The sequence below is a fragment of the Tupaia chinensis genome, unplaced genomic scaffold (genome assembly GCF_000334495.1).
Source record: "Tupaia chinensis unplaced genomic scaffold, TupChi_1.0 Scaffold000320_1, whole genome shotgun sequence".
NCBI classification, from domain to species: domain Eukaryota; kingdom Metazoa; phylum Chordata; class Mammalia; order Scandentia; family Tupaiidae; genus Tupaia; species Tupaia belangeri.
In genome coordinates this window covers 5285396-5311307 of record NW_006159813.1, presented here as the reverse complement: position 1 = coordinate 5311307, position 25912 = coordinate 5285396, and the positions used below count along the sequence as shown (strand labels likewise).

The following is a 25912-nucleotide window of genomic DNA, read 5'->3' as shown; positions in this document are numbered from 1 at the left end:
ACCCCAATTTTCTTATACACAGAAAGGAAACTTTTCTTCTTTAAAGGTTTTGCCATAGGGTGTGTGTGCTCACTGGAGAGGGAAAGTGAGAAATCACCCACCAGGGGGATGGCCACACTGCAATCCCTTCTCCTCCATTCTCCTCTTTTTTCTTTTTTGGAGAGGTTTTCGCTATAAGGCGCGTGCGCTCGCCAGAGAGACAGAAAGCAGGAAATCACCCCCCAGGGGGGATGGCCACACCGCAATCCCTTCTCCTCCATTCTCCTCTTGGGATCTTGGGCACACACGCACACGCGCCCAGCGTGAGTTTAAGTCACCGGGTCCGGGACTCGAACCGCGGTCGACTATGTGGGAGTCCAGCGACACAGCCATTACGCCAACTGCTAGTCCCCTCCTCCAGTCTCCTCTTCAGATTTTGGCACACACACTGGGTGTGATTTTCAAGCCACTGGGTCTGGGATTCGAACCACAATCAGTCATGTGGGAGTTCACTGCCTTAACCGCCACACCACCTGCTGGCCCTGAAAGGAACCTATTTAAATTTGCCACTCAGAAGCTGGGAAGGAGAAAGTAACTCAGGACCAGATAGGATGGAAGGGGTCAGAAGAGGCCACTGAAGGGATGAGCTTGCTCAGTTTAAGGTGTTTTCCTTGCAGGGGAAGCCATGTGTGCCAGGGCCCTGGAATCCCACTGGTCATGCCAATGAGCTTGAGGGCAGTGGGAGAAAGCACACCTATGGGGAACACAATCTGGTGGCTGGTACAGCCCAGTACCTGACTCTGTGTTAATACTCTTCCTACGGTGCACAGTGTCTCTGTGAGAAGTGAAGACTCCACGTTTGCAGCAGCATACGTGCGTTATGACATAGCACCCACGACGGCCACAGCACACAGCAGAGGTCTCTGACAAGTCTCTCCTCTCAGCTTCCCAGTCCTCAGTTAGAGCCTACTCAGTGGCCAAAGCAACCTGGATTCCAGACCCAGATCTGTCAAGCTAGCTGTTTTTACCTTCTAATTTGTTTCTTTGCTTAATGAATAATGATTCATCATTGCCTTAACTCCTTCTTGACACATTTTGAGCCTGTGAAAGTGTCATGAAAACTAGTCTTACACAACGTAAGATATGATTCAAAAACCCAATCTTATCTTCCACAGGGATATCTGCAGGATCTCCACTACTGACTGAACACTTATTTTTCACTGATTTCTGTGCCAGGTTTGTCTCTCTCTCTCTTTTTTTTTTATTTCACTCAATCATAAATCAGTACTGACCTTCAACCTACCAATGGCCACAGGGCACCTGCATTTGATGGCTCCAGGTCAGAACAGACTCAAAATGAATGCTCTTTTCTAGCCCTAGGCAGGCCTGTTCTCCAAGGCTTAAGAGAAAAACAAAAACAAAAACAAAAAACGACCCTAGTCACTGCCATTTTCCAGAAAAGACTCAGGCTTAGAGGAGCTAAGTAACTTGTCCGAGATCACAGGGTTATGGAGAAGCAAAATGAGACTATGGCCTGAAGTCGACCAACCACCCTTGGTCTTAATCACCATCACACCAGGCTGAGAACAGGAACATAAGAACCTCACAGACAAAGGGACAGAATAGTCTAACTCCAAGTACCCCAAACCCAGTTTTAAAAGGTATCAACTGAGCCAACCACCACCTATTTCCCACCTCCAGTAGGGTGGTGTTCATCTGGGGACACTAGCAGCATCACCCTCCTAGCTAGAATCTTTCCACTGAACAACGAGCTCTTATTTCCGGTGTTTGCAGAACGCTCGCCCTAAGTGCCCTGTGCAGTTCCAAAGAGCGACTGTCCTGCACCTCCAGCATCACCTCCACTCACAACCTTCTCCCCTTCCTCCCTACCAGGAAGTAAATGGCTACTTAGACTCTTCAGAGCACAAACTGGTCTTGAATTCAGACTAGCAGATAAGGTTCAAGGATGAAGGTCAGCATGTGGTGTGATGGGTGAGGTGGCTAGACTCCCACATGGTTGACCATGGTTCAAGTCCCAGACCTGGCAGCTTGCTTTTTCACTCTTCTCACTCTCTTTCTCTCTCTGGTGAACTTCAAAAATAAGTAAATAATAAAAAAAAAAATGACAATGAATAAAATAAAAGAATTCTTAAAAAAAAAAAAAAAAAAAAAAAAGAAGAGGTTCAAGAGTGATTATCTCTCTGTCCCTGGATGCGCGACTGAGGGTGAAGGAAGAGGGTAGAAACAAAGAACACACTGGGACATGAGACCTGGAGTGTTTGCAAGGGGCAGTGCTGAGAGCAGGCACCATGCTGTCCCCAGGCAAATGCTCTAGGCTGAGAATCTGGGTAGAGAGCTTGGAAACAGGGTCTATCACCCACGATGGACTTCCACGTGCCGGACCTTTTCCTCTAGCCAAGGGGTCGGCAAACCTTTTCTGGAAAGGGAGGGAGAGGAAACAGCTCCAGCCTTGTGGTATGCACAGTGTCTCACTCACTATTCAACTCTGCCACTGCAACTTGAAGGCAGCCAGAGACAGGAAGTCACACACACGATGCATTCACAAAGTCAGGCAGCTGAGGCCACAGGCCAGAGGTGGCAGACCCATGGGACTTCTGCCGAGGTGCTCTCCCTCTCTCTTTCTGAAGTTCTTGGCTCTCTTTTCTTGATATCCACTCATCTGTGGGGTCTTCTGCTTTCTGGACTTCAGCTAACAGATGCCGATGCCAACGGCCACAGGGCACCTGGCGTATGATGGCTCCAGGTCAGAACAGACTCAAAATGAATGCTCTTTTCTAGTCCTAGGCAGGCCTGTTCTCCAAATACCCGAGAGTGGTATGAACTGCCCCACTGCTGGAAAATCTGAGCATCCTCTTCAAGTTTGCTCCTTTGTTCGTATCCAACTAAGTTCCATCATTTCTTAGTCACTCATGGAAAAAAACTACGTCTGAGCACATACTGGGTGTGGGGAATTGTGCAGAGGGTTTGGGGACGGGCTACAGTAAGGTAAGAGATGGAATTGGCGGGGAAGACCAAACAGCGGCTGCCAGAGACTCGACGTCTGTGATGGGCACGCACAACCAAACTCAAGTGCAGGATGGGGAGAGGTGTCAGGGAGGCAGAAGTTCAAGCTGCCAGTTCAACAGCAGTGAACTGGCGACAAAGTTGAGGAGTCTGAAGAGATGGCTGGGCGGGGAGGCAGCAGATGCCGGGACTGAGGAAGGACAGTATCAGCAGAGGAAGAGGCCGGTGCAGTATCAAAGAGCAGCTGCAAGAGGCAGGACTGGACCTCAGAGAAGCTGTGAGCCACACTAAAGGCCATGCTGACCTTTAAGGTAATGGGGTCACTCAAGGAGTTTAAGCAATAAAAGGAGGTAAGTGACACTGGATTAAGATTGCTCTGACTGATTCATATAAACTGAGTTCAGGGTCAGGCCTGTAGCCCGGTGGTGAAGGGAGCTAGATTCCACTTGGCCAACCATGGGGTTTGAATCCCAACCCTAGCGGGTTGAAAAACACACCAGAGTATGTGCAGATGTACCCAAGTTCCAGAAAGGATGGAGAAATGGAAGAGAAGGGACTGTGGCACAACCACGCCCCACTTGGGGGTGCTTTGTCCCCCCCCTCGGCCCCTCGTGAGCAAATGTGCCCTTTGGCACAATTAAAACAAACAAAAAAGGGTTTGAAAGGTCTCAGAGGGCTGGCGCACTACTCTAGGTTGGAGAAGGGCCGACTTTCACCAGAGCCACACATGGTGGGCAGCAGACATCTGGATGTGCTGGTCCAGAGCCCGGGGTCCAGCAGGAGACCAATGACTTGGGAGCTGCCAGTGCACAGGTGGTAACTGGAGCAAGGGAAAAGGTGGAGCCATGTGGAGTCAAAGAAGCCCAGAAAGCACCCTCAGCCTGGAGTGGCTCCGCAAGAGACAGAACAAGAACAAGCCAGAGCCTGCGAACCAGAGACCACAGAGCAGGGGGAACAGAGTATCCTGAGTGGGAAGTGGCCCGAGTGATCAAGAAAGATAAAGAGTTTCTCCTTGATTTAGCAACAAGCTAACAGTGAGCAGAAAGGGGTCACTGGTTTGTTTTCTTGGCCAGTTCAGGGCCGTGGGAAAGGGGTGGGAATGGATCCCTGTGTTCTGGGCTGTGAGTGGGAGGACACATGCATGGCTGTGCAGGGTAGGAAGAGGGGGTGGTGGCCATGGGATCCTCAGGGCACCACGGGGTGCTGCCCTGCCTTCTTTTCCTCCCCAAAGAAGTGCGGGTTGCTTTGGAGAGCTAAAGGGGAAAAGTTTCCGCTGAAACACAAAGAAAAAAAAACCTATGGATTGAAATAAGGATATAGGGCTGGCTTCAGAGGTAGAAAGTGCCTATCTATTGGCTTCCTCAGGAACATCTGGCCTCAGCCCGGTAGCAGGAGAAGCCTAAGGGTGGGCATGGGCATGTGTGCAGGAGACCTCAGCAAGTTACTTAACGTTTCAGGCCTTACTCTCACCATGTTTCCCTTTCACTAATAAGATCAAAGTCTTTCACACACTGATTCCCCCACCCCACCCCACAATTTTATATACACGTGCATATAATACACACTCATACGTTTGCACACATTCATGTGCATACATACAGACGCTTCTCACTTACAGTAGGGTTACGTCTTGATAAACCTCAATGCCTTCCTCTGGAGAGGAATCTTTTCTCGTTACTTTGGCATCCTCTGAATTGTCCACCCTGGGAGTCCCAGTTTTTCTTTGCTGTCTTGGTTAGATTATGGTTTCTTTTCTTTTTTTTTTTTGAGAATTTATTTATTTATTTATTTATTTATTTTGCTATAGAGCGTGTGTGCTCGCCAGAAAGACAGAGAGAGACAGAGAGACAGAAAGTGAGAAATTACCCCCTCAGGGGGAATGGCCACGCTGCAATCCCTTCTCCTCCATTCTCTTCTCGGGATCTTGGGCATGCACGCACACACGCTTGGCATGAGTTTAAGCCAGCAGGTCCGGAACTTGAACCACGGTTGGCTACACTGATTCCCCCACCCCACCCCACAATTTTATATACACGTGCATATAATACACACTCATACGTTTGCACACATTCATGTGCATACATACAGACGCTTCTCACTTACAGTAGGGTTACGTCTTGATAAACCTCAATGCCTTCCTCTGGAGAGGAATCTTTTCTCGTTACTTTGGCATCCTCTGAATTGTCCACCCTGGGAGTCCCAGTTTTTCTTTGCTGTCTTGGTTAGATTATGGTTTCTTTTCTTTTTTTTTTTTGAGAATTTATTTATTTATTTATTTATTTATTTTGCTATAGAGCGTGTGTGCTCGCCAGAAAGACAGAGAGAGACAGAGAGACAGAAAGTGAGAAATTACCCCCTCAGGGGGAATGGCCACGCTGCAATCCCTTCTCCTCCATTCTCTTCTCGGGATCTTGGGCATGCACGCACACACGCTTGGCATGAGTTTAAGCCAGCAGGTCCGGAACTTGAACCACGGTTGGCTACATGTGAGTCCAGCTATGTAACCATTACACTAACTGATGGTCCCAGATTATGGTTTCTTGAGGGGAAGGAGTCAAAAATACACTGGGAACAAGCCACTTTTCTTTTTTGATCTCTGGAATGGAGAGCTAGGGCTCTAGGGCTCAACCCCACCAAACATCACATGGAAACTCTTCTGGAACTTCATTTAGCACTGTTTCCTTAGTAGGAAGGCAAACGTAATGATTCTAAAGACAACACTGAGGGGACTCTGTAGTAGGCAGTGTGAAATGTAAGCACTGACACGAATCAGTCATAGAAGGTAAGGATGGTAAAGCTTCCCAGATTTCCCCCCAACTTCTCAGGCTGGCCCATAAAGGAACTACAGAATTTACATTTCAAGAACCTGCATTTCACAAATCATCATGAAATTCCTTAACAAATCTAAAATGAAAGTGACTAGAACTAGGTGTGTATGCCTTGGTATCACAAACGGAGTGAAAAGGTAAAAGGGAGTGGTAACTTCTAGAGTTTCTAGAAACAACAACTCTATCACACACACGGATACTCTATGAGGACATCTGTGCTCTGGGCTACAGGTGACACCATTTCTTAAGACAGGAGTCGAGGGATTTCCCCACAGCATCCTTTCTTAGAGTTATTTCAGAGCTTTGAAACTGTGAATGATGTAATTTTAACCTAAGTAATGGAAGACATTTAGAAAATTTACTTGCTCAAGAAAAATTGCTCCCCTTTCTAACAACATGGGGAGTCGGGTTTGTTATGTCCCTGTGAGAGCTCAGCACTAAATTCTCTCACCGAATTATCCCAACGAACCAGACACAGCCCCTGAGCAAGAAGCAAGGGCACAATGCACAGCTGGCTCTTGCCCCTGAGACCCGACTGGGCCTGTGTGTGCCGCAGACCAGGAGGCACTGCTGGGTCTGTGTGTCGTGGGGGCAGTTCTGGTCCAACATTGGCCTCTGACTGAAAGTGCCTGCTGCTGGCCAGAAAGCAGCCATTATAAAATGAGAAAACTCAAGTGCATCAGTATGAAAATTCAATGGTTTTCAAAGACATAACCAGTCTTCACTAGTTAGAGCCTGAACTTGAACATCTATGTATGATCCAGTGTTCCTTAAGTCAAACAGGGATATTTACCTACGGAAACTTTCGTGGAAAACAGCATAGCAGGACGTTGAACATCTAGTCTGACTTCCCTAGCTGAGTGAAGGTGACTTGGGAAAACAGATCCAAGGGCAGCAGTGGGTGAGTGGCAGGGGCATAGGCTTTGTGGTTCGGGGCTTGAAGGGCTAACTGCAAGAAAATGGGCGATTCTTGGCAGTAGAAGCAATTTTCTTTAGAATAAAGAGACAGGAAAACTTTACTTGGTGAGTTAAGATGGGGAGACTTTGGGTAAACTTGTGCTTATTCCCCATGTGAATACAGGGACAAACACGTAACAGCCGCCTTTCAAATAGGACTTTCCTCTCTAAAGCAAGCGCAAAGCATCAAAGTAAAATAATTACCTTCTCAGGCCAGATGCCCAGGTGGAAGTAAAGCCGGGCCTGGAGGAGGAGCAGCTGCACCTGGTCCGGGTACATGGCCAGATACAGATCCAGCGAGTCTCTCAGCAGCTGGTATGACTGGTCAATGCCTTCCCTAGCAGAGAGAGAAGGATCTTCGTCTTATCCTCTTTTCTTTTTAGCTAAGAGCCTCCTTTACAAGGCCTAGGTTTAAAAATAATCCACACAAATTCCAACCATTTTCTGATTCTATAATTCTTTTTTTGGCAAAGAGTTACAATGCCAAAACCCCACAATAAATGTAAATCTACCCCACTTTTGGTGATAAACAAAAACTAAGCATTTTTATTAAACAGCCATTTCAGTACAATGTGCATAAAATGAAGTATGAGGGTCAACCCATGTGCAGAAGTTAAGGAGGCTGGATCCATATCTCTGGCTGACTGTGTGGTTTGAGCCCTGAGAGCTTGAAAAACACAGGAGGTACATGTGAATGTATGCCCAAAATCCTGAAAGGAGGGAGAAATGGAGAAGGGTTTGTAGTGGTACCATCTTCTCTGGGGGTGCTTTCTCATTTCTCCTCCTCTATCTCCAGTGACCACATATGCCCTCTGGCAAACTAAAAATAAAAAACAACAAAACGATGAACTCTGGACAAGCAGAGGATTTGGGGAGGCAATGAAAGTACTCCGTGTACCGTAATGGTAGACACACATACTTGTACATTTGCCAAAACCCACGGTGCACAACACCAAGAGTGAACCCTAAAGTGAATTACGGACTTTGAGTGATAATGATCTACCGATGTGGGGTCATTGACCCAGCAAATGTCCCTCTCTAAGTGTATGATGTTGATCACAGGGGAGGCTACGCATGTATGGGGGCAAAGGCTAATTGGAACGCTCTGTACTTTCTGCTCAATTTTGCAGCCAACCTCAAATAGTTCTAAAAAATAAAGTCTATTAAAAAAAATTTTTACCTTTAGGTAGAAAACTTACTACAACAATAACCTACAGCTTTCTATTTTACCTGTGGGACAAATTTCCTTAGACTCAGAAGTAACCGTTTCATACTTTTCTTATCTAAATAACAGAGAAGTACAAATTAAAAGAGAGCAAAGCACTGTGGCCAGCAGGTAGTGTGAACCCCACATGGCCATGCTAAAGTTTAAGTCCCGGACCTAGTGGCTTGAAAAACACGCTAGGTGTGTGTGCATGCATGCCTAGAATCCCAAGAGGAGAATGGAGAGGGACTGCAGTGTGGCCATTCCTCCTGGGTGTGCATGTGGGGGTGTGTTTGTGGGAGGGTGATTCCTCACTTTCTTTGTTTCTGTGTGTCTCTCTGGAGAGTACATTCATCCTTTGACACAAAACAAAGCAAGTGATGGCAGTGCACTTGGACAGGAGAACACCCTGCCCCTCAAAAATAATTTTTGCCAGTCTAAGATACCCTTGTTACTGAAGAACATTTTTAGTATCCACAGAGAAAACTTGGCCATGTATGCTGCAAAGGTCTAGGAGAACAGTCACTTAGCACACATCCATTCTATATGGTATTACATCATGGGATCCAGTTATTTTCCATGACATGCAGACAGACAGCTGCAGACACAACATCCACTGCACTGCTCTATCACAAGCGAGCACAGTGAAATAATTAAGTAAGACGTTTCAAGCTGCTAAAGATTCGCATTCTGCAGAAGTGTAAGAAAACCTTACCGTTTCCCCAGGCTCAGCAGGTTCCCCACCATTCGCTGCAACACCTTCTTCACATTGACCACTCCATACAGTGCTGCTGTCACATGCTGGCCAATCAGGTATTCACATTCTTTCACTGTCAGCTGCTTGCCTTTCCCAAAAGCATCTATGTAGATGTAGTCAAAGATGTCCAGGGTTGTCCTATCAGAAGAACCAAACACCAGACAACAGATGGGAGTTGAACGGTTCAATCTTTTAAATCCCCACAAGCAGCTTGACTGAAAGTGGAATATAGCAAAGCAGTAACATTTTTACTTCTAATATCAAGGCTTTTTCCAATGTTTAAAACCTGACCTTCCATGTGAACTCTGCTCTGTTAAGACTACAGCAATATGGACCTTTGAAAAGAGCACTGGGGGGACCAGCAAATGGTGTAATGGTTGTGTTGCTGGACTCCCATGTAGTTGACCATGGTTTGAGCCCTGGATTGGGCAGCTTAAAACTCACTCCAGGCACGTGTGCATGTGTGCCCAAAATCCCAAGAGGAGAATGAAGGAAAAGGAACTGAGACATGACCACCCCCCAGGGGGTGATTTCTCGTCGTCTTCTGTCTCTCTGGTGAGTGCACGTGCCCAATAGCAAATATCTCTCTTTAAAAAAAAAAAAAAAAAAGACAGAAAAAGAGAGCATGAGTGAGCACAGGGCTAGCTTCATGGCTTAGTGGTTAAGGAAATAAGATCCCACAAGGCTGACTGCATAGTTTGACTCTTGGCCCTAGCAGTATAAAAAACCATGCCAGATGCCGTGTGTGTGTGTGTGTGTGCCCTATAAATCCCAACAGTATGGAGAAATGGAGAAAGGATTGCAGCACAACTACTCCCCATGGCGGGGGTGTGTGCATCCCCCCCTCTCCCGTGAGCACATGTGCTCTCTGGCACAACTGAAAAAAAGGGGGGGGGGTCAGCTGGCAGTGTGGTGATCAAGGTGGCTGGACCCCCACATAGCCAAGTGCATGGTTTCAGTCTTGGACTTAGTGGTTTGAGAAACATGCCAGGCGCATGTGCATGCATACCCACAATCCTGAGAGGAGAATGGAGAAGGTATTGTGATGTGGTCATTTCTCCAGGGGATGCTTTCTCACTTTCCCACTCTGTCTGTCTCTTTCCTGTAAACGCACAGGCACTAAAACAAATTAGGGGAAAAAAATTAAAAAAGATGAGAAATAGCACTGATGTATACCATCTAATAGATCTTTTTAGGGAAGATGAATCTTCAAACTCACTGCCAGGCATAACCATTTGAGTTTGGCTGACAAATGTTTAAAGCAGTCTATTATTTTCCTAGATTAGCAGCAGTTCAGTGACTATGGCTCTCAGGCTCTTGAGGAGCTGATGGAAGTTATGACTCCTCACCCCGGAAGGAACGCTCAGGGGCTCAGCCACCTACTGAGTCCATTAGGGCCTCAGGCTGGGAACCCTGAGCTGGATGAGAGAGCTGCTGCCTTTGGGCACGGTTCCTCCCACAGAACTGCCCTACTGCACCAGGCTTGCCCCCACGGAGCTGCCATGCTGAGCTGAGCGAGCAGCGGACACATGACATAGGCCCTCACTGTGGTGCCAAGTGCAACCGAGGCTCATGGAAGGACTCAGGTGGCTCTCTGTGTCACGGGTAGCTGTTCCTTTGGGGTGATTCCTTCTTATAGATCTTATACCCACGACAAGTCAGGTAATAGACTATCTATTCGGCCATGAAAAGGTCTTTGAATTGCATTTATAGCCCATCTTTAGCAAGACTATAAGACTTCTATTAATGCTGTAGAAATAAACCCTTCACCCCTCTCTTTTTTGGTATAGGGCATGTGCATTCACTGGAAAGAGAAAAGACAGAAATCACCCCCCGGGGGAATGACCACACTACAACCTCTTCTCTTGGGATTCTGGACATGTATGCACACATGCCTGTGTATTCCTTAAGCCACCAGGTCCAGGCCTCAAACCTCTCGTTTGGCCACGTGGAATTCAGTCACCTTAACTACCATGTCACAGGCTGACCCATTCTTCACCTCTTTTTATGAGATTAGAATCTCCTAAGAAAAAATACACAAACATTTATTGGCCAAGATTATTTAGAAGCATAATGCTCTCATGCAAAAATTCTGGATAACATATGAACAAGTCGAATGCAGCAATGCACCTTTAAAATACATGATTAAGTCAGATGTATCCCAAGAATGAAAGGAGAGTTAAACATTAAAATATCCATTTCTGTACACATGGGCTAAAAAAGAGAAACGATAGCAACTGTATGAAGAGACAGGCATTTTGAAAAGAAAAAAAAAAAATCCAATACCTAGTTATTGATAAAATTGTTAACAAACTAGGAACTTAGAAGGTAGTTTTTTTTTTTTTTTTCTTTTAAAGAGATTTTTGCTATAGGGCATCTGCACTTGCCAGAGAGACAGAAAGTGAGAAATCACTCCTGTGGGGATGTTCACGTAGCAATCCCTTCTCCTCCATTCTCCTCCTGGGATTCCGGGCATGCACAAACAAGTGCCTGGTGTGTTTTAAGCTGCCAGGCCCAGGACCTGAATCACAGTAAACTATGTGGAAGTCCAGCAATGCAACCTTTACTACATCTGCTGGTCCCAGAAGATAGTTTTGATAATCCCAACACAAGGTATAGCTCTCAAATATCACCTTGACGGTAAAATTTTAAAGCGTTTCATTTAAATCACATGCAAAGCCTAGGAACTTGCTATCATTGCTTCTATTCAGCTTCAGATGAAGCAATCTAGTCAGCAGTGTAAGATAAGAAAAGAAACAATATGTAAGGGCTAGAAAAAAAGGAACAAAACTGACACTATTCACACAGTGTAATTATGTACATAGAAAAGCCTAGAGTTGACAAATTAACACTAATAATTTATAGCAAAGGCATTATCAGACTCATAACTAAGTACTGACCACATCTCTGCATACAGTCAGTACGTACAGAATATAATTTAAAAAGTGAGCATTTACAATACCAACAAAAATTTAAAGTGCCCAAGAACAAATTTAAGGACACGTCCAAGAGCTTGAAGAAGAATATACAAAAATTTTAAGGCCACTAAGGATGAGCTAAATAAATGGAGAGGCTCACATTCACACACAGAAAAGACTCAACAAACACTGGCAGCATTTTCCACATTAATATAGAAATCCAATCCAAAATAATCTCTAAGTGTCAACCAATATCCATATAGGATTTTAAGGAATCTGATAAACTGATTCTAAATCTATATGGGAGACCAAAAGCCAAGAAAAGCCAAGGCAATTCTGAAGAACAGATGGGGGTCTTATCCTACCAGATACTAGGGTTAATTATAAAGCTACAGTACTGGGTCCTGGTGCAGGGGCAGAGAATAGGCCAAAGGCAAAGAGCAAGAAGACCAGAATGAGGACAGGACAGCCCAGCCCGGTGGCTGGTTAACGTCCCGTGCACTCTCTCATCCTGTGCACTCTCTCTGCCTCTTCCTGGAGGACTGAGTCCTTCATGGCTCTCAGGATTTGCTGTTATGCCACATGCCCAGGGATATTAACAAATTATTTCACTTTTCATTTGTATTACAATAAATGATGATTGTAGCTTAGGAAGGAAAAATGACACTTTTACCACATACAACCCTACCCTGTAATAAGTTACTAGGATAAATAACATGGTAATCAAGAGTTTTAAATGCTACTATGCAGAAATCTTCAGTGGATTATTATGGACGCATCCAAGAACATTTTAGAGATGTTTGAGAACACTAGTTGGGTAATCTGGGGAGAGGAAATGGGTAGAAAAATAATTTTTCCCACTACCCACTATCCAGAAATTAAACTGCCCCAGATAACTTTAAAAACACACATTTGGAAAACTTGGGATGCCTGCACAATTAAGAAAATATTAGTGTATACCAAACAATATAAATTTGTAGGCAGGGCCAGACCCACAGTCTAGTGGTCAAAGGAGCCACATCCAACATGGCCAACGACAGTTCAAATCTTGGCACCAGCAACTTGGAAAACATGTTGGGTGTGTGTGAGTGCATGTTCAAAACCTCAACAGGACGAAGAAATAGAGGATCCTGGTACTTTCTCCCCCTCTGAGTCAGTCTCTCTCTCTCTCCAGTGCACGTGCTCTCTGGCAATGGAAAAAAACAAAACAAAACAAGATTCACAGGGATATAAACACTTTCAAACTAACTGTTGGGTAACTCTGGAAAAGAGAGGAGAATGACAGAGATAAGAAAGAACATGCAGGAGGCTTCAACTACATAATGCTTTATTTTTTCAACTAGGACACAGGCATACAGAAACCATTTTTGATTTTCTATAGCACCAGAAACTCCAGCAGGCAGAGCACAAGGTAACCTTATTTAGTTGTCCAAGCTACTTTATGAAGAACATTAACCCCATTCTGCAGAGGAAGAAACTGAGGTCCAGGGGAAGCCAAGGTCTGAACCAGTCTGACTTCAAAGCTCGGGTACTTTCACTTTTGTACTGTTTACTTCATCAAACCATGTCATGGTTAATCATCAGGAAGCAGCTTCAAAGGGCAGGATATAGGTAAATAACTTTTTTTTTCTTTTTCTTCTAAATGGCAGATTTAATGAGAAGGGATTTTTACCTATTTGAAGAGCTATTTCTTTCAGAAAAGCTAGACTATAATTGAAAAGGAGCTTTTGCCGTCTAGGACACCAAGAGAACAAAACAGAACTCATTAACCAGGTCTCTAAAATTGACATCAGTTACCAACTTTGCCTTAAGGGGAATTGACTACCCTATTCTCCCACCCTTTCTCCTTCTCTCACGTGCACATTTGTGTGGGAGAGATTTTATGGGAAAGCGAAAGTAAGTTTCTTTCAGAACACTTTGATTTAATCTGCTTCAGAATAAAGAGACTGTGAGAGCCACAAAGACCTTGAAGTGCTAGTCCTATTTTTCTTTTTTTATATTAAACTTTTACTTTGAGAAAACTGTAGATTCACATGTTGTTGCAACAGAGAAAGACACAGAGTACTCATCACTCAGTCTCCCATGCCGGTAACATCTTGTGTAACAACAGTACAATGACACAACCAGAATATCGACATGCACACAGTCGAGAAATAAGCGTTCCATCGTCACTCTGTTTTTAACCTGTGTTTGGTTGCACTTAAATTAATGCTGAAAATCAGGCTTCCTCTAATTCAGGCAAGGGGGCCCGAATCCTCAGCACCAATTACAAAGGGTCACAGATGGCTCACTTACCCTTCTGCACCTTGGCACCATCTTAGTAAGAAGTGACTTGGGAAGTTGACAGGTTCCAGTGGGACTCCCAACTGCCGGGCTATGGTCAAGTAGAGCAGAGACATGCTGATTGGAATTCCTGTTCTGCGGATCAAAACCTAGCAGACAATAAATGCTTTCAGTTCAGAGATGAACTGTCCATTCTCACACTTTCAAGATACATTCTTATTAGACACCTACTGAGCATCAACTACAATACTAGTTTTAAAGGCTTAAGCGAATACATATTTTGTTTATTAAGACCACAGGTCACAGCCAGCCCACGGCACGGTGATTAAGGCAGGTGTACCCTGCAAGGCCAACTGCATGGCTTGAGTCCTAGACCCGGAGACCTGAGAAACATGCTGGGTGAGTGTGGGTATGTGCCCAAAACCCAACAGGAGGACAAGATGGAGAAGGGGTTGTGGTGTGACCATCCCCCACAGGGTACCTTCTCACTCTTCCTCTCTCTCTAGTGAACACACACCCTCTGATAAAGTTTAAAAAAAAAAAAAAAATCAGAGGTGTGCAAACTATATATAGCCCATGGTCCAAATCCAGTCCATGAACAGTATTTGTAAGTTTTTTTGTTAAGAAACTTACTTATTTCTTCTGAGAGAAAAAACGGGGAGAGAAAGAGGTAACCCAGCAGGATCTTCAAGCTGCAATCCATCCCTAGCCTCAGTCAGCAAGGATCACTGTGTCCAGGGCATAGGAGGAGGCCTCAGAGTGTGAACTGGGGAACATTCCCATGTGGCTTCAGCATTGTGGAGCACTGTTACTGCTACACCACTGTGGCTGGTTGAAATTTTTATGTTTTCAGTGTTAGGAAAAACAATCAAAGGAATACTGTCTCATGACATGAAAATTCATGGAATTCTAACTTTAACCATGTAGAAAGCTCTGCTGAGACATAGCCATGCTGTTTCTGTACTGCCTGTGCCTTCCTCTGCATGGCAATGGCTCAATGTAGTAGTTAGGACACTGGCCACGTGGCTTGCAAAGCGAAAATAACTGGCTGTCTGACCCTTCACAGAAAAAGTTTGCAAATCCCTGATTTAGGCTTCCTTCCTGTATAAAAGAAATTTAAGACCATTCAAAAAAAAATGTATAAAATATAACAAAATAAAATGAAAGTAGCAGATATAGCAACAAAATAGATACCAAAATAGGGCCAGTCAGGAAGCAAAGAAAAAATAAGTATCAAAAATGTGCAAACTCCCTGCAGCTGGGCCAACGTCTCCTTCAGCCTTCCCAGGCCAGTGAAGAGACAGCCCTGGGTAGTGTCGCTGTTCAGTGTTCACAAGATACAACCCATCAAACTGAGTCAGAGAAACAGCAATTTCTATTTAGACGACTACCTTGAAGGACAGGCCAAGACAAAACAGGTAAAACACCTGGCACGATCCTTATAGTAGAGGACGAAATGCATTTCGTTGGGCAGGCAGAGATGAAAAAGCCAGAGGACTAGCCCTCAGAAGACAGTCTCTGGGATGGACTGTGCCCCCACTCACCTGGTGCATATATAAGTTCAGGGCATTGTAGTAATCCATTCGATTCCCCTTAAATTTCAGTTGGTCGTAAAGGACATAGTTCATGGCATCCAGCACCTGGCTCTGGAGCTCTATTTCCATTACCATGGAGGATTCACCTGAAACACAGATAGCTTCTCTGGGACACGAGCACAGATGAGCTTGTGAATGGTGCCCCAAATAATCCGTAATACAAGGACACTGGCAAATGGCCTAAGGACCTTAACTGAGGCTGTCATCCAGGGAGCAGAGGAGAGTCTGTCTGTGAAGGGCTTTATATTATCCAGGTAAACACGTGCTTGTGGCTCTTACCACTTTTTTGTGACATAACAGGAGTATACTGCCCTATTTCCCAAATTAACCAGGTCTTCTAGGGTTACTTTTGTAAATATAGCTGGATCCAAAGCAATTCCACACCTGCCTTGAAGGCCAAGCTGGGGTGGCGACAATTTATGCCCCGGAGGGTTTTGCAAACAAGCTCTACGATGCTGTTGATCTGGGCCTGGATGTCCTTGAGGCTGATGTCGGAGAGAGGATTGCAATACTGGTCAATGTAGACGGCACCTGAGGAGGAGCAGGATTATAGAGTCAGCTCCTACTTTTACCCTGCATTTCCCCCAACCCCCTAGGCCATGGCTTTCTATTATACAGCATCCCACCATGTGAGCCTCACATCCTGAAAGTCAGCCTATGCTAACACACTGAGAAGGAGTGACAAACATTCCACAGCAAAAGAGCTTACTCTTCACTGTATTTTTTTTTTTTTGGAGAGGTTTTTGCTACAGGGCGTGTGCGATCGCCAGACAGACAGAGACACAGAGACAGAAAGCGAGAAATCACTCCCCAGGGGGGATGGTCACGCCACAATCCTTTCTCCTCCCATTCTCCTCTCGGGATCTTGGGCATGCACGCACACGCGCCCAGCGTGAGTTTTAAGCCACCGGGTCCAGGACGCGAACCGCGGTTGACTACGTGAGAGTCCAGCGACATAGCCATTACGCTAACTGCTGGTTCCCAGTATTTTTTATTTTTTAATGAACCAAATCTCTCAGACTTTGTGGATCTCAATCAAAACAGCGTAGTATGTGGCATATTTCTGCCTTCCCAAAGAGAGAGGGCCATAGAGGAGATCTCTTCAAGTAACTTCTCTCCCCCTAACTCTCTTATTACAGGTTCAAAATCCACAACTCTGCAAACTTACACCATAGTTCCTTTATTTAAACAAACAAAAGGTGAAAGCTCTCAATGCAGACACTCCTTTCAACACAATATACCTCTAAAGGGTGAATAGCAGCAATGGACTTTGGTGGGTAACCCTACTTCCAAATTAGATAAAACAGTTAAGCTCAGGGAACCTGCAGTTAAAAGCTGTAAAGAGGGGCCGGTAGGTGGCATGGTGGTTAAGGGTGCTGGACTCCCAAAAGGCCAACTGTGGCTTGAGTCTCAGATTTGGCAGCTTACTTTCTTCCTTTCCCTTTCTCTCTCTCACTCTATCCCTCTCTGGTCAAATTAAAATAAGTAAATAAATAAGTTAAATAATTCTTAAAAGAAAAGAAAAGAAAAAAAAAAGCTGTAAAGGGCATAGCAAAAACCGTCTCTTAAAAATCATTACTCTTGGGACCAGCAGTTAGTGTAATGGCTATGTTGCTGAACTCTCATGTAGTCGACCATGATTCGAGTCCTAGACCTGGTGGCTTAAACTCACGCTGGGCACGTATGCGTGTGTGCCCAGGATCCTGAGAGGAGAATGGAGGAGAAGGGATTGCTGCGTGGCCATACCCCCTGGGGGGGGTGATTTCTCACTTTTTATCTCTCTGTCTCTCTGGCGAGTGCATGTGCCCTATAGCAAAAAACTCTCAAAAATAAACAAACAAAAAAAATTACTCTCTTAAAAAGAAAAAGATTTAAAAAAAAAATTTTAAGTAATTTTTTAACCAGAGACCAAAGTGTCAACTGGGTTATAGGACACGTTCACTTGAGAAGCCCTTGATATCTTAAATTTAAGAGATCTCAGACTAGCTCTGAATCTTAACACGCCTTTCTACATCCCAAGGAGTGAAAGTCACTGAATGGGTGTCAAAAGCCTGGACCCCAGGTCCAGAGTTGCCAGCAGCTAGGGACTGGCTGGAGAATGAAACTTCCCACCCTGGAGGCTGCAGGATCTTGTGCTGCACTTTCCTGAGGCCCATCCCTTTCTAATACTGGATCCTAGAGGTCTTAAATGGCAATGCCATTATTCCAGTCAATCACTAAAGGCCAACACTCAGGAGCCAATGTCTATTCATTCACCTACTAAAAAACCTTTAATGGCTTCCTAGCAATGCCCTTGATGGATTATTTGAAAATCACAATATTGTATTTCAAAAATGAAAAAGAAGTACTTGTATTTATATATAAGCTACGGTAAATAAAGTTTGTCAAACTATTCTTAACGGTGTAATAACCAGAAGATAGGACTCTTAAACCTAACATGCCTATGAGAGGATTCCAGGGTGCTGAGGATATTTTATTTTAGTCTACTGATCTGACTTTTCATTTCCTTTTGGATGACATTAGAGTTTCATTCAACCAATAAGCAGCTGCACCAGGCACTGTGGGGGACACAGTGACCATGATGGAAGGACCAGAACATATGAAACTTACTGATCAGTTGGACAAATTAAATATATACACGTGAAACAGAAACACAAGGCGATTTACTATTAAATGACGGTTTATTATTAAATGATCTGGTGGTAACTCTGAGGTGAGTAACATCTCCAAGTGACATCAAAACTTAAGGTAAGTAAGACTTGAGATCAGCTATGGAGGGTAAATAGTTTTTTTGAGAGGGAATCACAGGAAGAGGGATACCACTGACAAGGAAGTGAAGCCAGGTGTATCTGTAGGGTTAACAGGACATCTTGGAGTCTAGGGGAAAGGTGGGAATGAGGGGGAAAGCCAGACTATGGAGTGCAATGAAGAACAAGCAGAGACATAAAAAGGAAATTGGCCATCGTCAAGGCAACTTTCATATGAACTGGTGACAGGGCTGGGTTTCTAACAGGGGTGGCACTGGGACTCTGGGTGACTTGAGGGCAGAGGGGGTGATGCTCACAAAGGCAAATACTCCTCAGCAAGCTACTGCTGGGAAAGGCGGCCCAAGCCTGCATGCTCACAGTAATGCAATGGGAATGCACTATGAGAAATGCTGGAAAGGAAAACAAAACAAAACCAAAGCATGAATTTGGGAAACTACTGACCAGCTAGGAATAAAAGTGGAAAAACAGTCATATCTATATTTCATAACTGTAATTTAGGGGAGTGTCTGTGTAATATTCTAGAAATTAAAAAGTTAAAAAAAAAAGTCACATTTTATTCCTACTCAACTAGTAAGGACAAAAAGTGACTCCCTCCACCCTGCCCACCCACCACCTCTTCTCCTTGCTTCTCACTATGGACAGTCCTCCCTGATATAGGGCAACATTCTGGCCTCAGCGAACTCCACCACAGGCTAAGGGAGTTGCTCAAGGCCACGTGGAGACAAAACTACATACCTGACGCTTTCAAGCTTAGAAAAACAGAAATTCATTTCATTTGCTAAAGTATCCATCTCACATTTTGAACCAAAGATGCATCATGAGAAAACTATCTCCTCAGCGGACAGTTAAAGATCTGACAGAATCCCAGGCCTAAATTAAATATTGTGTCTTCTTGGGGCCAGCAGGTGGAGTGGTGGTTAAAGGCGCTGGACTCCCACACGGTCTACTTCAGTTTGAGCCCCAGACCTGGTGGCTTACTTTCTCACTTCCCCCCTCTCTCTGATCAAACTGGAAAATGACAATAATAAGTCAAGTTAAATAAAATAATTCTTTTTAAAAAAATATCATGCCTTCTTCACCAATCAGACCAACTATCCCAACCTCCAGGAGCCCAGGCCAGCACAGTGTCCTTTCCCACTGGAGATGGCCCTTATTACTGCTCTCAAAGACATGCAGCTACCTGTAAACTACCAACGTGTGCGAAAAGACCCACCTTCAAGGTATGATTCATAGTCATCAGGCTGCTGAAGAAAAGCTTTAAGATTATTTAGTATTTTCTGTTGCCGCAGGTAGTACAGAATTTTTTTGGCATAGTATTTCCAGGTCAAAGCTTTTCTGGAAAGCAAAAACAGTAAGAAGTTGGTGTGAATTTAGATTTTAAGACTTTCAATTACATATCTTTACTTAACACTAGAAAAACCATATAGTTGGGACCAGCGGTTGGCGTAATGGCTAAGTCACTGGACTCCCATGTGGTTGACTGTGGTTCTAGTCCTGGACCCAGTGGCTTAAACTCACGCTGGGCGCGTGTCGCGTGTGCCCAAGATCCTGCGAGGAGAATGGAGAAGGGATTGCAGCATGGCCATCCCCACTACGGGGTGATTTCTCGCTTTCTGTCTCTGTCTCTCTCTTTCTGGTGAGTGCATGTACCCTATAGCAAAAACCTCTCCAAACAAAACAAAACAAAACACCATATAGTTAGGGCCAGCTGGTGGAGTAGTAGTTAAGGCACTGGACTTCCAAATGGCTGATTGTAGTTCAAGTCCCAGACCTGGCAGCTTAAAACTCATGCTGGGTGCATGTGCAAGTAGCCCAAATCCTAGGAGAATGGAGAAGGGACTGTGGTGAGGCCATCTTCCCAGGAAGTGATTTCTCACTTTCCCTCTTTCTATCACTCTCTGGCGAGCACACATGCTCTATGGCAAAAACCTTTAAAAAAAAAAAAATCTACTTAATAAGAAAAATAGAACTTGTTCATAGTCTCATGGTACTTACTATCATGGAAGCAGAAAGCATGGTTTGGGGTTTGCATTTGTAATGTAGTAGTGCTGAAAATATGAGATGTAGTCATCTGTCTGGCTTCAGTAGCTACCTGCCTGTATTTTTGGTGAAGGAGACAAAAGATCAGCCTAAAAAGTAAGCCCAGCTGGGTGAGTTTCTGGAGACAGCGGGGCTGCCTCAAATCCTTTGCCGGTTCCAGCACCTGCCTCATGGGCTCTTAGAACTCCAGCCACTGCTTTTCTCCTTCTCCATCCCAAAGCATCCTTCTCCCTGAACCCCAGACCATAAATCCACCTGCTACTCCACATGCCCGCCAGGTAACTTGCAGGCACTTTCAGCTTCTTCCTCTCCCAGAGTCACCCTCACCTTAGCAAAAGGCCACTTCATCTTCTGAAGGTGAAAACCTCCTGGACTCCTCGCTTTCTCTCACAAGCCACGTTCAAGCCACCAGCTATCAGTTCAGCTAAGAAAACATATCTTAGACGTGTCTCACCAACTTGTCCAAGCCTGCCTCATAGCAGCGTTCTCCTCACGAGGCTTTCTGCTCTGAACCTTGGTCCTCGGTCTGTCCCCAGTGATCCCTGCTATCACCACCACCCTCTACCCCACCTCCTCAGTGGCTTTCCACCTTATTCAAAGTAAAAAAAAAAAAAAAAAAAAGCCCAAGTCCTAACAAAGACCTAAAAGTCCCTTACACTTTCACCCATGTCCTCTGAACTCAGCTCCCACCACTCCCCTGCCATCTGGCCCCTAGCCACATGGCTGGGACACCTGACACTCACCAAAGCACCTTCTCACTAGAACATTCTTTCTCTACAGAGCAGCAGTCTGTCTTCTCACCTCTCAGCTTTCAATTCAAATGTCCCTTTGAGTAAGGCCTTCTCCCCTACCCAGCACCATTCCCCACCACCACTCCCTTGCCCCCTTTCATGACAAGTGTTTCTCTACAGCACTTCTGTGTTTGAACCTAATGCATACCTTACTCACCTGCCCCACTACAGGCCAAACTCCTGGAAGGCAGTGTTTTGTGCGTGTTGTTCCCAGCTGCAGCCCTAGTGCCTAGAATAGTGTCTGGTACAGCAGAAGCTCAGCAAACCAGTACAGTGAATCAAATCCTTATCAGATCTCTCACATATACACAGGGATCATAACCGACTTATTGGGCTGACTTCATGAAGGAACAAAGGACTCAACTAATCCTCAGCGAGATATACTCAAGTCCTATCTGTTTCACCTACTTTTTAACCTTTGAGTTGTTAAATAAATGAGTGTAGAAGATTCTGTGAAACAAATAAGCGGAACGAATCACTACAAGGCAAATACTCTTGCATCCATCACTCAGGTCAGGAAACAGAACTTTGCAGATACCCTAGAGGACTCTCTTCTTCCCCTTGACAATGTCCACAACCCACAACCCTGTGGTCATGGCATCCCTTGCTCTTCTCTGCAATCACTAAATATGCACTCCTAAACACTCTAGGCTGTTTTGCTACCTTTCAAATCTCTTCAATAGTAGGCTCCATCTTCTTTCTCTTGGCATTTTATTTACTGAAGAAACTACATTGTTTGGCTACAGTTTTCCATAGTCTGGAATTTGCTGGCTGCACCCACATGATGTATTTAGTACGGTCTTCAGAATTTTCCACAAATAAGATGTAGAGGCTTGACCAGATTGATTTCATTTATTTGGCAAGAAGCCTCCATAGAACATAGTGCGTTCTTTCACTGTAAGCTAGTAATGCCAGGCATGCACGCGTGCTCTCTCTCTCATTCCAGAGGGCACAAGTGCATGCCAGAGAGATAGAGAAAGAATCCCCAATGGTTTGATGATGCTGCCATCCTCCCAACTGTATCCTGTCAGGCTTCTGGGCATGCATTCACTCGTACCCAATGTATTCTTCAATCCACCAAAGCCAGGATTCGAACCATTGTTGGCCATGTTGGATATGGTCTCCTTTGCACAGAACAAAACCACTGTGCTTTGGGGCTGGCCAGACTAACACTGTTGTGATGGTCACAGCCATCACCACTCAAGGCCTAGATCTCTCAGTACTATAACAGTTACACAATACTATAGTGGTGATATTCTAATTCCACCTTCTTCATTTATTGCTGGAATACTTCAAGAAAGAAAAACATCCTCTCACCTACAACTTATTTTTTTAAGAGATTTTTTGCTATAGGGTGCATGGGCTCACTGGAGAAACAGAAACGGAGAAATCACCCCCCGGCGGGTGGCCACACCACAATCCCTTCTCCTCATTTTCCTCTTGGAATTTTGGGTACATACACGATGAACCTGGAGTGAGTTTTAAGGCACCAAGTCCAGGACTCAAACCACGGTTGACTATGTGAGAATCCAGTAATATAACCATTATGCCAGCTCCTGGTCCCCTCACCTACAATTTGATCTCCCAATGGTATAGTATATTGGATAAATGCTCATATCTTTCCTTTTATTAATGTTTTTTCAAAATAATTATGGGGGTTCATATTACCCTGCAAAGGTGACCAATTAGCTACTGTTAGGTACTAATGTGAAGTCATTGAGCTAAATGTATTTGTTATGTTTCAATCTATTCTAGTAATTATCTGCATTTATATTCAAATTGTCATAGCTTTGGCCAATAGAAGCCTCTTCGTGTTGGCCCCTAAATGTTTCTGATGGAAAGTATTGTCAGTTTTTTTGCTGTCTGGTTCCAGACTTCCAGTATGCTCCAGGTTCATCTTTTACGTTTTCTTTTTGGAGAGGTTTTTGCCATAGGGCGCATGCACTCACCAGAAAGACAGAGACAGAGAGACAGAAAGTGAGAAATCACCTCCCAGGGAAGATGGCCACGCCACAATCACTTCTCCTCTCGGGATCTTGGGCATGCATGCACACGTGCCCGGCGTGAGTTTAAGTCACTGGTTCCAGGACGTGAACCACGGTCAACTACATGGGAATCCAGTGACATAGCCATTACGCTAACTATTGGTCCCCATCTTTTACGTTTCCTGTACTAGACCTAGAATCAGTCACTTCTCCTAAAACCTTGACTTCTTTCAGTGCAAAATGGTATAGATCACAATACTAGAGATCATTTCTACTAGGTTAATTACTATCTCTATCACAGATCTTCATAGTAGATAGAGCTAGCAAGTCCTGTGTGTGTGTTTACACATGTACACATACACATCCACATAAAGGTTAAATATATCTTTAAGGTGAAAATCCAAAATCCAAAACCTTTTGAGTGCCACCATGACAATATTGTATAAAATTATCTTCCGGTTATGTGTACAAGGTGTATAGGAAACATAGTTTTTCTTTTTTTTTTAAACATTTGAGTCCCATTCCCAGGATATTTCATTATGTACATACAAATATTCCAAAAAAAAAAAAAAAAAAAAAAGCGACATCAAAAACAATTCTGGGGGACCAGCAGTAAGCATATGGCAATGTTGCTGGACTCTCATCGACCGCAGCGCAGTTTGAGTCCCGGACCCAGTGACTTAAACTCATGCTGGGCACGTGTGTATGTGTGCCCAAGGGAACTCCACCTGGCCCGCCCCCCCCCGGGGGGGGGGGTCTGTCTCTCTGTCTCTTTCTGGCGAGCACGTGTGCCCTACAGCAAAAACCTCTCCAAAAAAAAAGAAACAAAAATTCTGGTCCCAAGCAACTGGAAAAGGGATTCTCAATCTGTACTTATAAAATATCTCGAGTTCATACTGTTATTTCTAATTCTAATTCAAAAGCACACACTTTGACCTCTTATCTTCTATCTATAACTTCTTTATTCCAGGAGAATTCTGCTTCTCTAGGGCAGACAGAATTAGAACACCACATTACTCTTCACTTGCTTTATGCCACACTTCTCTCATATACACATAGCAGTCTCAGAATAACAAGACTATTATTCTCATCACTTTCATGATTACTGAAAACAGCTAAATGTTTTCAATATGCCCTCCCTCACTGGGTATTCTTCCTTCTTCACTCTCCTTTCAGGACTATGGGTATATGACATACACTCCTGGCGTGATTCTCAAGCCACTGGGTCCAGGATAGCAGTCAGCCATGTGGAAGTCCAACACCTTAACCACCAAGCCATCTGCTGGCCCTAGTCACTCATTTTTAAAAACACAGCTACACTGTATCAAGACTGTTAGGGTTGGGGCTGGCAGGTGGCATAGTGGTTAAGGGCGCTGGACTCCCACTTGGCCTACTGCAGTTTAAGTCCCGGACTTGGCGGGTTGCTTTCTCACTTTCTCTTGCTTTCTCTCTTTATCTCTCTGGTCAAATTAAATAAATAAATAAAGTTAAATTTAAAAAAAAAAAAAAAAAAAGATAATGTCTAAAAAAAAAAAAAAGATTGTCCAGGTTAATGAACATTATATATACAATACTTCCTCCCCTATAATGAATTCTAATTTAATGCTACAAGTAAATACATATTTAATGCTCATTATCAGGCCTGATGGCCATGTCTGGTTTTCTTTTCTTTTCTCTCCTTTTCTTTTTTTTCTTTTGGTTGTCTGAAGCTCATTTTCTTGCACATTTGTCTGTAAGGGCTCAAAAGCCTCTGAGTTCTTTGATGCTGGTAAGTTTGTCTGCAGACTTTCAATTGGAAGTCAGTTTGGCTGGATATAAAAATCCTTGGCTGACATTTTCTTTTGATCACTGAGTATCTTAAATAAGTTACTCTATTTTTCTTCTGGCATAAAGCATTGCTTGTGAAAAGTCTGATGATATTCTGATTTTTCTTTTCCTTATAAGTGACTTCATCTTTTTTGCTTGAATAGCCAAAATTTTTTTCTATCTTTAAAATCTAGTAAGTTTACTGAAAGATGTCTCAATTGTGGTCCTTCTGGGTCAATTTTATCAGGTACAATGTATGCCCCTTTTAATATGCTGTTTCAATTCGTTCCGTTTGATCTTAGCTAAAAGGCAATGAAGCAATTGTTGCATCAAATCTTTAGGGCAGGGAGTATTCTTTTAAGACCACACAAAATATAGTAAATGCAAATTGTTTTCAAATATCCAGGCACTGGTCTTTAGCATTTACAGAAACTACCCTCCTTTCTTCTTATGCTTTTCCGTATTTGAAGAACAAGCCTTTGCTTGGAATGAATACAAACAGGGTGCTGCATGAAAACTGGCATCCTAAAATATTTTAAAATATGGAGTATTACCTGTCATTTAAAATCAACCCTATTTTAGGTTCAAAATATATATCAAGGTAAGGGGTAACATTTATGGTATTACATTCTAAAAAGACTGCCACTTGAAGCTACTATTACATAACCGTCGTCTTACTATCCTTTGGACATTTTAATTCCGTTTCTTTATGGACATTCCTAAAAGTCCTATTAATAACTTTGTTTATGGGCTTTTTTTTTTTTTTGGTCAGAGAGATTTATTTTTTTTCTTCTCACTGCAAAATCATTTACCTATGTTCTATATTGCTTCTGCATTACCACTTTAAGCTAAGAAGGTCTCCCTAGATTATCTACAAAGTCTCTTATTTTCTTTTTTCATACATATTTATTTAATTTTATCTATGTATCTATCTATTTATTTATTTTACTTTTTTAATTCACCAGAGAGGGAGAGGG

At 43.9% G+C, this 25912-nt stretch overlaps 1 protein-coding gene across 2 annotated transcripts in view; it reads right to left on the bottom strand.

The window, feature by feature from the left end:
- Positions 1-25912, bottom strand: part of FBXO21 (F-box protein 21) — a gene marked incomplete in the record, with an annotated part of 48767 nt that overhangs the window by 16349 nt on the left and 6506 nt on the right. For both annotated transcript variants that reach the window (XM_014588981.2, XM_014588982.2), the window contains 6 exon segments: positions 6993-7125; positions 8708-8887; positions 13963-14099; positions 15495-15631; positions 15930-16076; positions 19527-19648. In XM_014588981.2, the coding sequence (XP_014444467.1) occupies positions 6993-7125; positions 8708-8887; positions 13963-14099; positions 15495-15631; positions 15930-16076; positions 19527-19648 (856 nt within the window).